The sequence below is a fragment of the Heloderma suspectum genome, chromosome 7, assembly GCF_057233095.1.
Source record: "Heloderma suspectum isolate Gila_16-S chromosome 7, 16-S_ref, whole genome shotgun sequence".
Lineage (NCBI taxonomy): Eukaryota > Metazoa > Chordata > Lepidosauria > Squamata > Helodermatidae > Heloderma > Heloderma suspectum.
Window position 1 is genome coordinate 31,053,302 of NC_139464.1, and position 12,545 is coordinate 31,065,846.

Genomic DNA, 12,545 nt, shown 5'->3' on the forward strand with positions numbered 1-12,545 from the left:
CATGGCCAATGAGTTGTAGTCTGACACCTCTGGAGGGCCCCTGGTTGAGGAAGGCTGTTCCGTGCAGTGTGAGAGAACATTGGAAACCATCTTTGATTGGGAGATTCTGCTGTCCCTATATGTTTTGTTCCCCTGTCTTCTTCTTTATTGACGTCCCGTTCCATGTTCCTTTTCAGTTATTTCCGGAAAGGGCTTTGCTTCGGCTTGGCCTGTTTCGCCAACATGCCTGTGGAGAGCGAGTTAGAGCGAGGTGCCCGCATGAAGTCTGTGGGGATTCTCTCCCCTTCCTACACCCTCTTATATAGATATATGCACTTCCTGGAGAACCAGGTCAGGTATGTCCTTAGGGAAAGGGAGATGGTGAGCCAGGTGGGGAGAGAGGGAGGTTTGTTCGTTCCTGTACCCTAAAGTAGTTTGGGAGTCATTTTGAGTACACATTGGGAAGCCATGGTGGTTTTCCTCACTGTTTGACAAGGTTTGGGCAGTGAGTGCAGTGCCCTAATTTGCCACCTCATTTCCCAGGAACGGGATTTTGCCGTGGTGTGCAAAGTAAGGCAGCCACACGGAGGTTGGATGCAGCCGTTCAGGCCACCTGGTGGTATGTGCTTAAGCATGAAACCCCTTCCGGATCAAGAGCTGCCTGGGCAAGGAGGGTGCCGCATGCGTGGTTCCCCTTGACGGTTGGTTAGGGTGAGATGATCTTGTGCTTTGGACTGGACTCGTGGCAGATCTACCCCAAGTTGGCTGCATACGGACGTGCTGAAGGTCCCTCCATAAGAAAAAAACAAATAATCAGTGGGTTCAACCAAACCACCACCTGTGCCTTTGCACCTCTGCTTTGCTGTGGGTATCAAATAGGAAGGAATCCTGCAACTGACAAAGCAGTCTGTGTGGCACGAGGGCTTCCCTGGCCCCGGAGAAGGACTAGCATGTGCCACTGCTGCCAGCTGAGAATGTGGCCTGCTCAGTGAATGGAAAGGCCCCTCCATGAGACTTGTGTAACATACCTGGCTTCTCTCGCTTGTCTCCCAGGCACCAGCTAGAGATGCCAGGGCATTACTCTCATTTGGAAGCATTCTATGACGACAAGAAAGGGGTCCTGCCGGCTGGTGCCTCTGCTTCTCAGCAACCTGTCTATTGGCTGCCTTCCATCCACAGATACATGTACCCGGAGATGAAGGTGAGGAATCGGCTGAGGGTTACTGGGCTGCGTGGGAGTGCAGAGTGCGGCCAGTGTTCCCTTTTGGTCAAATTGCATGGAAGGGGTTTGGCCAAGATGGAGCTCCTGAGGCCTCTTGCACCAAGAGGGTATCTCCTAGTCCTGGGATGAGTGACCACCTGGGAACTCTGTGTGCACGCGCTGGGAAGGGCAAGATACACATGTCACAAATGAAAAGTGCAGGGGTATACTGGGGGCGGGGACACACACACACACACACACACACACACTCACTCATATCCCTACTCAGCTACCAACTTCATGTGCTTATCCTGGGTGACCTTGGGCAGACTTTCTCTTTTCGCGTCACCTACCTCGCAAGGTTGGAGAGCCAGTGTGGTGTAGTGGTGAGAGTGTTGAGCTGGGAGATCTGGGTTCTAGTCCACACTCAGCCATGGAAGCTCACTGGGTGACTTTGGGCCAGTCACAGACTCTCAGCCCAACCCACCTCACAGGGTTGCTGTTGTGAGGATGAAATGGAGAGGAGGAGGGTAATGTAAGTTCCTTTCAAGGGGGGGGGGGAAGGCGGGATATAAATGCAATAAACAAACAACAACAAGATACCAAGGAGGGAGGGGAGGATCCCTGAAAGTTACCCTGAGCTTCCTGGTGATGACACAGGATAAGCACATGATCAACCAAACAAATAAAGAAAAATACTTGCCTATGAGATACCTGTTTTTCATTAAAGTTCCAGTCACATTTTTGGCCTGCTTCAGCTCCAGAGAGCTCAGGGTAATGTACAGGTTTCCTCACAACCCTGTGAGATAGGTGAGGCTGAAAGAAAGTGTCCAGCCTAAGGTTATGCAGTGAGTTTGGTGGCTGAGTAGGATTTGAATCCGGGTCTCCCCTGCTCCCCTCCCCAATACACCCTGCCCGTTTCTTATGTTTGTATCTTGTCCTTCTTCCAAGAAGCTCAGAGTGGTGTTCCTGGGGTTCCTAGGTGGTCACCCATCCAGGTACTGACCAGACCCAGACTTGCTTATCTTCCACGGTAGAAATACATTTGGTGCTTTTGGACCATTCTTTTGGTCTCAAGACAGGAGGCGAGTTGCATGGGTTGCATCACTTGTGCTTGACTTGCTCCAGTTTCTGTCAGCAGTGTGGATCAGTGGGAGATGAGGGCAGGCTGACGTGTCCTGCATTTCTGGTGTTGTGGGGGACTAAAAGTATTGCCAACTGTTGCAGAAGCAATTTCCCTCAGGGTAGACTCAGGGACTCTCCACAAAGACATTTTTAGAGACAATCCCCGCACACGTCCATGCGCGCACACACTTGCAACAAACTTGCTGTTATATGGTGATCCTAAATGTAAGTAAGTAAATGTTCAGGTGTATATACCTGATAATAAAGGTAATATGGTCATCATTCATAGGCCGCATAGTCCATGGAAATTCCAGTTTCTTCATCATGTGAACTCTCTTTAGTAGTGTGAAGATGTTGAAGCTCAGGAGACCTTTTTTTTTTCTTTTTAATGTTAGAAAGTAAAAATCTGTCAAAAAATAATAATACATATAAAACAGGGGTGCAGAACCTCTTTCAGTCCGAGGACTGAATTTTATTTTGGAGAAGTCATCTTGTTTCTGTTTTCTCACTCATTCCCTGCTCCATTTTCCTCTGGCTGCAGATCACACACCCCGCAGGCTGTATGTCTCAGTTCATCAAGTTCTTTGGGGAGCAGATCCTTACTCTCTGGAAGTTCGCCTTGCTTCGCAAACGCATTTTGATATTTTCGCCGCCTCCTGTTGGCGTGGTCTGCTATAGAGGTACGGAGAGGATGGGAGATGTGATAGAAATTATAAAGTCAGGAATGGTGCAGACAATAGATGGAAGGATAGATTCTCCCTTTCCTTTCAAATTACAAGAACTTAAGGGGTCATCCAGAGAGATGTATAGACAGCATTTTAAAGGCCAGCTAGTGGCTTATGAGCAAGATCCAACTTGAAAAGCAATAATCCCATGTGATCCCGCTGAATTTTAGTCAAGGTTTGGTAAAATCTATGCCAAATTCAGTTTCCCTCGCAAGGAAAAGAGGATTGTTTTGCAAAGGTTAGAGCTATTCCACCCGTACAGCACAATCCTATACATGTCTAGTCAGAAGTAAGTCCCCTTGAGTTCAGTGGGGCTTACTCCCAGTGGGCCTAGGATTACAGCCTGAATGTTACATTTCTCCTGGCAGTTTTGGTGCAATGCCCCAGCTGTGCCCTAACACATGGACTCCATAACTGAGAAACTAGGGCTGCCTCCTATCATAGAAATGTTAGTTGGTCAACTATGTGAGTTTAATTGATACCGCATATATTTACATATGAGTACAATTCTAAAGGTAAATGCATAACTTGCTTTACACATAGGTGCAGGCGCCATGTGAGAAGAGTATTAGTGTGTGTAAGTGTAACAGTGAATCTAAAAAAATTATTGCCATGTACGCTGTAATAAATAATGTAGGGAAACCATTAGATACTCACTAAGGAGATTCTGTTGCTGGATGCAAGCTATTGTGATAACATTAGTAGGATTTAGGCCGACTTCATGTTGCCTGAAGCTAAGATTCTTTCTTGAGCATGTAGCTGAACAAAATACACTGATCAGTAACGTCAGTGCAATCCTATGCATGTCTGTGTTCAGTGGGGCTTTCTCCCTGGTCACTGTGCAAAGGATTGCAGTCTTACCTCCGTCTGGGAGCAGAATGTCGATTGGGAACAAATGGAAGGGTTATTGCCGCTTCGCCCTGCTTGTGAAGTTTCCTGGAGTGTTTGGTTGGCTGCTGTCAGAGGCGTGAAAGCAGAGCGAGAAGAGTCCTCGATCAACTACAAGCCAACTTATAGGTCAAACCCACTATGGCAATTTGTAACGTTCTCTGTAGCGGGATGAAAAGTTGTACAAATGTTATGTACTCAGAAGGCTGTATCGCTATGGAATGTTCCAAAAGAGGGAAGGAAGAGAATGTTGTTCTGTTCAAAAAGCACATGCTTTTTGCAGGCAGAAGGTTCCAGGTTTGATCCCTGGAATCTCCAGCTAAAAAAGGATAAAGTCTGCATCTGAGTTATCACAAAGCAGGGATTCCAGTTTAGATTTAAAAACAGCTATCAAACAACTGGGAGTTGGAGACACTTGCTGATCTACTGCAAATCACCCAGAGGTCCACCAGTAGATCCTGATCTGCCCACCCCTACAGTACATATAAGGCAGGACATTTGTGCCTTATTGAGTTGATGGTTTTACTTATAAATTGCTTTAGAGAAAAGAGCTCTGTAGGGTTTTTCAGTGCAATCAACAGACTGTTTTTAGATTTTCAGGATAAGGCAATTCCATCCAGAAATACAATTTGGTTGTTTCTTGTGGGTGTTGATGTTTCCTTATATAGAAGATCTTTTCAGAGACTACACTCTATAATGTCCTCAATCATATAGGAATTTTCAAAGGCGAGTGGTGAAGTTGGAAGCCACCTAGTCCATCTTGCTCTGATGAAACATCTTCATTCCCCTTTTCTCCTTGTCTGCAGTGTATTGCTGCTGCTGCCTTGCCAATGTCTCCTTGCCTGGTATTGGCGGGACTGTCCCCGACTCTAAGCCTTTCTTCTACATCAACGTGGCTGACATTGAAATGCTGGAGACGGAAGTGTCGTATGTGGCCTGTAAGTATGTGATGTTCTGTATCTGTGTGCTCGCCAGTAGTTTGCACCTTGGATAGCTCCTTTGGAGTTCTGACTGGTTTCTGATTGAAACCTGGAGTGAATTCACTGGCCCACTGACATCGGAGCCACCAGCGTCCACTGGTGCTCTTTGGGATTGCCCTCTGGGTTTCTACAGCTGTGCTGTTGCTAACATTTGGGCCCAAATCAAGCAGCTGCTGTCGTGTACTGTCTCACGGGATTTACACTGAACATTGAGGAATGGTGGGCCAATTTATACATTCAGCAGAATTAAATATTACAGATTTTCTAGGACTGCACCATTTCAGTTTGCAGGGGGTGGGGGCAAGGTGGCATGCCTGAATGCTTCACTACTGATGTGTGTTTTCCAGAAAATTTTGAATTGGAAAGTTAGGGTGATTTGAATAGGGTGATTTGCATTGGAAAATGCTCAGTTTGCACTGGAAAATTTTCCGATGACTTAGATCAGCCTTCCACAACCTGGTGCCCTCCAGATGTTTTGGACTACAACTCCCTGCATTCCTATTAGCCATGCTGGATGGTGCTGATGGGAGTTGTAGTCCAAAACATTGGAGGGCACCAGATTGCTTACCCCTGAAATAAGGTCTGTGCTTGTGCACTTAGGGAAAGCACTATACAAATAAAAGCAGGATGGAGAGAGGCAGAGGAAGTGGGCTGCAGGGTCAGTCAAAGGCTTTACGGGTGCCATGTGACCTGTGGGTTAATTACAAAGAGGGAGGCAGGATTTGTGTTTCATTGTATTTTGTGTTGATACTTGTATTGTATGCCGCCTAGAGTGGCCGGATAGCTGGCCAGATGGGCGGCTAATCAATCTAATAAATAAAACTGCGGAGTTCAAAGTGCCCTCTTTGTGCATATGGAACTTCATGGTTTCTAATTGCAAACCAGGGGACAAGGCTACACTGCTTTAAGTTCTCTCCACACTGTGGGTAGGATCCAGACTAAATTAGCTGCACTTGTTGTGACCACCTTGTCTCATTGATTACACGAGTGCATTTGCACACCTGAGGCTAGTGTGCCATCCGCCTGTTCTTAAGAGATCGCTAATCTGGCCATGGTCACACATGCCTTAGTTATATTCCATTTGGACTACCGTAACACGCTCCACACGGGGCAGCCTTCGAAAAGTAATCAGAACAGCTGGTCCAGAATGATGCAACAAAACTATTGACTGGGATCAGTTACAGGGAGCACATGGCTCCCTTCTTACAACAGCTTCACCACTACCGGCCTGTTTCTAGGCATAATTCAAAGTGTTAGTTATGACCTATGCTACCCTATATGGCTGGAACCATATGTTGAAAGACCACCTTCTTCCATATGAGTCTCCCTGAGATTTAAGATATTGAGGGGAGGCCTTTCTCTTCATCCCACCACCATTGAAGGCAAGTTTGGTAGGGATGTGAGAAAGAGTCTTCTTGGTGTCCACTCCCAGGCTGAGGAACTCCCTGCCGAGGAACACTAGGTTGGCTCCCTCCGGGCTGTCTTTTCACTGGCAGGCAAACACGTTTTTATTCAGGCAGGCCTTTGGCATGTAAGCTGGTCTGTTGCTGAAGGAGGTTTTAATTAGTTGACTGCTGTCTGTTTCTTGTTGTGCTTTTAATTGTGCTTTAATGGATCTCTTTTTATGTTACATTTTAATTAAGATTTTGTTTTTAGCCTGTATTTTATTATTCTTAGTTGTCTTGAGTGTAACTTTTGGCAGAAAGGCAGGATACACTTTAAATAAATAAAGCAAGCAAGCACAACTAACGCAGCCTGGATCCAACCCATTCTCTTGCTCTTTGCTCGGCAGGCACGACAGAGAAAATCTTTGAGGAGAAGCGGGATCTCTACGACGTCTATGTGGATAACCAAAATGTGAAGACACACCACGAACACCTGCAGCCACTCCTGAAGATTAACAGCGCAGACAAGGAAAAGTACCGGAGGCTTAATGATCAGAGGTAGCAGCAGGGGCTGGCCTGTAGGTCTCCCACCCAGGTTTACGGGTAGATTCATGGGTAGAATCATAGACTAGTAGGGTTGGAAGGGGCCTACAAGGCCATCTAGTCCAACCTCCCGCTCAGTGCAGGAATCCAAGTCAGAGCATCCCTGACAGATGGGTGTCCAGCCTCGTCTTGAATGCCTCCAGTGTGGGAGAGCCCACCACCTCCCTAGGGAATTGGTTCCATTGTCGTATTGCTCTAACAGTCAGGAGGTTTTTCCTGATGTTCAGCCGGAATCTGGCTTCCTGTAATGTGAGCCCATTATTCCGTGTCCTGCACTCTGGGATGATCAAGAAGAGATCCTGGCCTTCTCTGTGACAACCTTTCAAGTACTTGAAGAGTGCTATCATATGTCCCCTCAGTCTTCTCTTCTCAAGGCTAAACATGCCCAGTTCTTTCAGTCTCTCTTCATAGGGCTTTGTTTCCAGTCCCCTGATCATCTTTGTTGCCCTCCTTTGAACCCTCTACAGTTTGCCTGCATCCTTCTTAAAGTGTGGTGCCCAGAACTGGACACAGTACTCCAGATGAGGCCTAACCAGTGCTGAGTAGAGGGGAACTAGTACTTCCCAGGATTTGGAAGCTACACTTCTATTAATGCAGCCCAAAAGAGCATTTGCCTTTTTTGCAGCCACATCACATTGTTGGCTCATATTCAGCTTGTGATCGACAACAATTCCAAGATCCTTCTCACTTGTAGTGTTGTTGAGCCATGTATCCCCCATCTTGTAACTGTGCATTTGGTTTCTTTTTCCTAGGTGCAGAACTTGGCATTTATCCCTATTAAATGTCATTCTGTTGTTTTCTGCTCAGCGCTCCAGTCTATCCAGATCACTTTGAATTTTGTTTCTGTCTTCCAAAGTATTAGCTATCCCACCCAATTTGGTGTCATCTGCAAATCTGATCAGCATTCCCTGCACCTCCTCCTCCAAGTCATTAATAAAAATGTTGAAGAGCACTGGGCCCAGGACTGAGCCCTGCAGTACCCCACTCATTACCTCTCCCCAGTTTGAGAAGGTCCCATTGATAAGCACTCTTTGAGTCCAATTTTGTAGCCAACTGTGGATCCACCGGATCGTTCTTTCATCTAGCCCACTTTGAGCTAGTTTGCTCATCAGGATATCATGGGGCACTTTGTCGAAAGCTTTGCTGAAGTCGAGGTATATTATGTCTACAGCATTCCCACGGTCTACAAGGGAGGTTACTTGATCAAAAAATGAGATCAGATTTGTCTGGCAGGACTTGTTTTTGACAAATCCATGTTGGCTTCGCGTAATCACGGCATTGTTTTCAAGGTGCTTCCAGATGGATTGCTTTATCATTTGCTCCAGAATTTTCCCAGGGACTGATGTCAGACTGACTGGTCTGTAGTTCCCAGGTTCCTCCTTTTTACCCTTTTTGAAGATAGGGACAACATTAGCCCTCCTCCAGTCATCTGGCACTTCCCCTGTCCTCCATGATTTCTCAAAGAGAATAGACAACGGTTCTGAGAGTTCTTCTGCCAGTTCCTTTATTACTCTAGGATGCAGTTCATCTGGCCCTGGAGATTTGAACTCATTAGGTGTTCGTTGACCATATGCCTATCGATCTCAAGCTGCAATCCTGCCCCTTCAGCCTGTACTTCGCCTTTGCCAAGGGGGTCATAGACCCTCTTTTGGGAGAAGACTGAGCCAAAGTAGGAATTGAGCACCCCTGCCTTTTCTTTGTCATCTGTTATCATTTTGCCATCCTTATTTAATAGCTGAACAACCATTTCTTTCCTCTGCCTTTTACTATGCACGTAACTGAAGACTTTTTGTTGTTTTTAGCATCCCTCACTAACCTCAGCTCGTTCTCAGCTTTAGCCTTCCTGACACCATCCCTGCAATTCTGTGCTACCTGCCTGTACTCTTCCGTTGTTACTTGGCCTTCTTTCCACTTCCTATATGTGTGCTTTTTTGTTTTCAGGTCATCCCTAAGCTTTTTGTGAAGCCACATTTGCTTCTTCTGTTGTCTTCCACCTTTTCTTCTTCTTGGAATTGTTTGTGATTGTGCCTTTTTAAAAGCTCAAACCCATCTTGGACTCCTTTTCTCATTAGCGTCGCTTGCCATGGGACCTTACTGATCATTGTTCTGAGTTTATTAAAATCAGCTTTCCTAAAATCCAGGGTACGCGTTTGATTACACTCGGCTCTTGCTTCCCTTAGAACCAAGAACTCAGGTGCAACATGGTCGCTTTCCCCCAGAGTTCCGGTAACTGCTACTTTATCCACTAAGTCATCTCTGTTGGTTAGGATCAAGTCAAGGATCGCCAATCCTCTAGTTCCTTCCTCTACTTTCTGTAGGAGGAAGTTATCCGCCACACAAGTCAGGAATTTCCTGGAGGGGCCATGTTTTGAAGAATTTGTCTCCCAACAAATATCGGGGAAATTGAAGTCCCCCATTACTACTACATCATGCTTCCTTAAAACATTGGCTATTTGCTTTTCAAAAGTTTCATCCTCGTCTTCTCCTTGGTTGGGTGGCTGGTAGTAGACTCTGATCACCAGGTTCGTTTTATTCTTTGCTCCATTTATTTTGATCCAGATGCTCTTGATGGGGCTACCAAGCTCATCCTCCTGTATTTCTGTGCGGAGATATGTATTTTTCACATACAGTGCAACCCCACCTCCTTTTCTGTTCCTCCTGTTCTTTTTGAACAAGTTATATCCTTCAATTGCTGTATTCCAGTCATGAGAGTCATCCCACCAAGTCTCAGTTATACCTATCAAGTCATAATTTCCCTCCTGTATTAAGAGTTCAAGTTCATTCTGTTTGTTTCCCATACTCTAGGCATTAGTATATAGACATCGAAGGCTATGTGCTTCATAGTCTGGCTTTCTTCCTACATGTGTCTGAAGACTATTATTGGGCGCTATTAGAGCTGTTCTCTCTGTTGTGGTACATGAGCCTTCATCCGTTGTTACCCCCAACTTTACGTCTCCCTCCCCAGTAGGCTTCAGTTCAAAGCCCTCCTGATGAAGTTCTTCATGCTGTGGCCAAACACATTTTTCCCAGCCTTTGTGAGGTGCAACCCGTCCCTTGCCAACAGCCCATCTTCCAGGAAGTATAGCCCATGGTCCCAGAATCCAAATCTCTCTCGTCGGCACCACCTTCGTAGCCAGTCATTCACCTGGAGTATTTTTCGTTCCCTTTCTATCCCTCTCCTAACTACTGGAAGGATGGATGAGAAAACTCTCTGTGCCCCAAAGTTTTTGAGTTTCCTTCCCAAAGCTTCAAAGTCTGACGTGATTTCTTCGTAGCTCCGCAGTTCCCACATGGATGAGAAGAAAGGGATACCTGTCAATGGGCTTTATGAGTGCAGGCAACCTTTCAGTCACATCTCTAATTCGTCCTCCCGGGAGACAACATACCTGGCGAGTCCATGGGTCTTCGCCACATACTTGGGTCTCGATCCCATGCAGCAAGGAGTCTCCCACTACTACCACTCTTCTCTTCTTCTTGTTGTAGGCCTGGGTTTCATTGCCTCTGTTTGACTGACCTTCAGCCTCTTGCTCACTCTCATGTAGGTTCCCCTGTGATTCTTCCTCTGCAGGCTGTCCTCCAGTCTCATCCGCAAGTACCTGGAATCGGTTCCACAGCTCCACTGGTGCAGAGTGGCGTCTAGTTCTTCTTCTCCTAACTGTCACCCTTTTCCAAGGAGTATCCTCTACTCCATTTCTCTTCACCTCAGCATTTCCCACTGCCTCATCTTGCTCTTGCTCTTCAAGCTTCTGGTCTTCCCTTTGCTGCTTTAGTTCCCCCATTCTGTCCAAGAACTCTTCGTGTTCTCTTATTCCCCGGAGGGTCGACAGTCGCCACTTCAGTCCACTTATTTTTTCTTCCAGCAGCGTGATGAACTTGCACTTGTTGCAGGTGTAGGCCATGTTGTTCTCAGGCAAGAAAACAAACATTCCACATACCTTGCAGGTCACCACCACTGGAGAGTCTTGTCCTTCCATAGCCTCTTTTCCCTTTTTGTGTCTAGCTTTGTGATTGTTCTAGACTAGCCTGTGCCTGTTCCTCTACTCAGTAGAGGTTAAAAGCAGAGTCCCACTTGTGTGAAAGTGTGTGTTACAAGACAAATAAATGGAAAAAAGTTAGTTAAAAAAATAAAATGAAAAAAAATGTTAGGAGCCACCCCCTTGACCTCCCCTGCCGAACTCCCCTGGCCAACTCCTGTTTGCTCCCCGTTCACTCGCTCTAGTCGCTCGCTCTCTGGGAGCTGGACCAGCTGGAGCAGCTTGCTCTGCTTTGTTCAGCTGGGAGGCGGGAAACAGGTATAGAATCCGTTTTGTTTCTGAATTGTGCCCAGTATCTGGTCATTGTTTTTATTCAAAGGTCTCGGGGAAGGCCACTCTCAAGACCAAAACCATGAGAAGAAATGGTAAAAATGCAGAAAGTGTCAAAATCGAAAAGGCTGCTGTCTAAATGTAGCCTTTCCAGACTGTAGAGATCACCAAATGCTCATCTATGTGCTGTAGTGAAGCATGGGTAGAATAACGAGGAAGCTGCTCTTGTTTATGTTGGGCTAAGTTGGGATAGGTTGTCTTTCGAAGGCTATAGATGTGATCCAGATGTGATGGGTATGTGTGTGTTTCCATCATTCAGACAGATGCTGATGTACTCCCAGGAAGTGGATGGGGACTGTAGTTCTTGCGAAGAGGACCTCTTCATCTTGTGAGTTGTTCATTTGGGATTCTTTAGAATGTTGCTGCATGCTCAAGATGGGCTTGAATCGGATAGGCTTGGACAGACTGTAAATAAGCCAAGCGATTTACTGCAAAATTGGGAAATAGCTCGGCTTATTTCCAAGCATTTCTGAATTTAGATTGAACCCACCCCTCCAGGCCGCCATCCCCATAAGCCTCCTCCCACCCCACTTATTATTTATTTATAGCATTTTTACTCCACTCTTTAGCTGAAAAAGTATCTCAGAGCAGCTTACAAAGATTAATGTTAAGACAGGCCCTACCTTCAGGCTTACGATCTAAAATGACATGACACAAAAGGAAAACGGATTGAGAGAGAAGAGGAAAGAAGCAAGTACATCACTGGCCGATGTATGGAGTCAGGTTGGCCTTCCCCTTGTCGTGATGTTCGTGATGTTCAGGGGGTGCCGCCTCCCAGTAGCCCTTGGTTCTCTGGCCGATGGATGAGGCCAGAGTCTGCAGTCCCACAGAATTGTCAGTTGGTGTTGTATGTTCTATCTTGCAGGGAGGGGTGAAGCGAGCTCCCTGCAGTTGCTCCCTCTCAGGTGGATGGATGAAGTGATGGAGAAGCAAGAGGCAGGGAAAGGTGATGACAACAGTTTGCCTCTCTGGCTTCTCCTCCTCTCCTGTTCACAGACAGTTGGAATTCGAATGACCTCTGTGAGAGAGGAGCCCAGCCCAGCCTGGGATGGTGATGGAGAAGCAGCAGGCAGGGAAAGGCAGTGATGACCTAGTTGCTGCTGGAGCTTTGGTGATAGTGGAGGGGAGGTCTCCCCACCCCCAAGCACTACAGCGTGCTAGGTGACAAAGTAGCTCCTGGGAAATCTAGTTTTCCCTAGGGCTTCTGCAATGGCTGCTGGGGAAACTACATTCCCAGAGGCTGCTACTGCCTGGAATGGATAGCAGCATGCCAGAGTGGAGACAAAGGAAAGACT

The 12,545-nt window shown here is 46.6% G+C and overlaps 1 protein-coding gene across 1 annotated transcript in view; it reads left to right on the plus strand.

The window, feature by feature from the left end:
- The window catches only part of DENND11 (DENN domain containing 11), a 44,698-nt gene that overhangs the window by 25,964 nt on the left and 6,189 nt on the right, over positions 1–12,545 (plus strand). The window contains exons 3-8 of the mRNA XM_084809476.1: positions 177–335; positions 1,033–1,180; positions 2,847–2,985; positions 4,725–4,856; positions 6,691–6,841; positions 11,510–11,578. Of these exons, the coding sequence (XP_084665602.1) occupies positions 177–335; positions 1,033–1,180; positions 2,847–2,985; positions 4,725–4,856; positions 6,691–6,841; positions 11,510–11,578 (798 nt within the window). The remainder of the gene's footprint in view (positions 1–176; positions 336–1,032; positions 1,181–2,846; positions 2,986–4,724; positions 4,857–6,690; positions 6,842–11,509; positions 11,579–12,545) is intronic.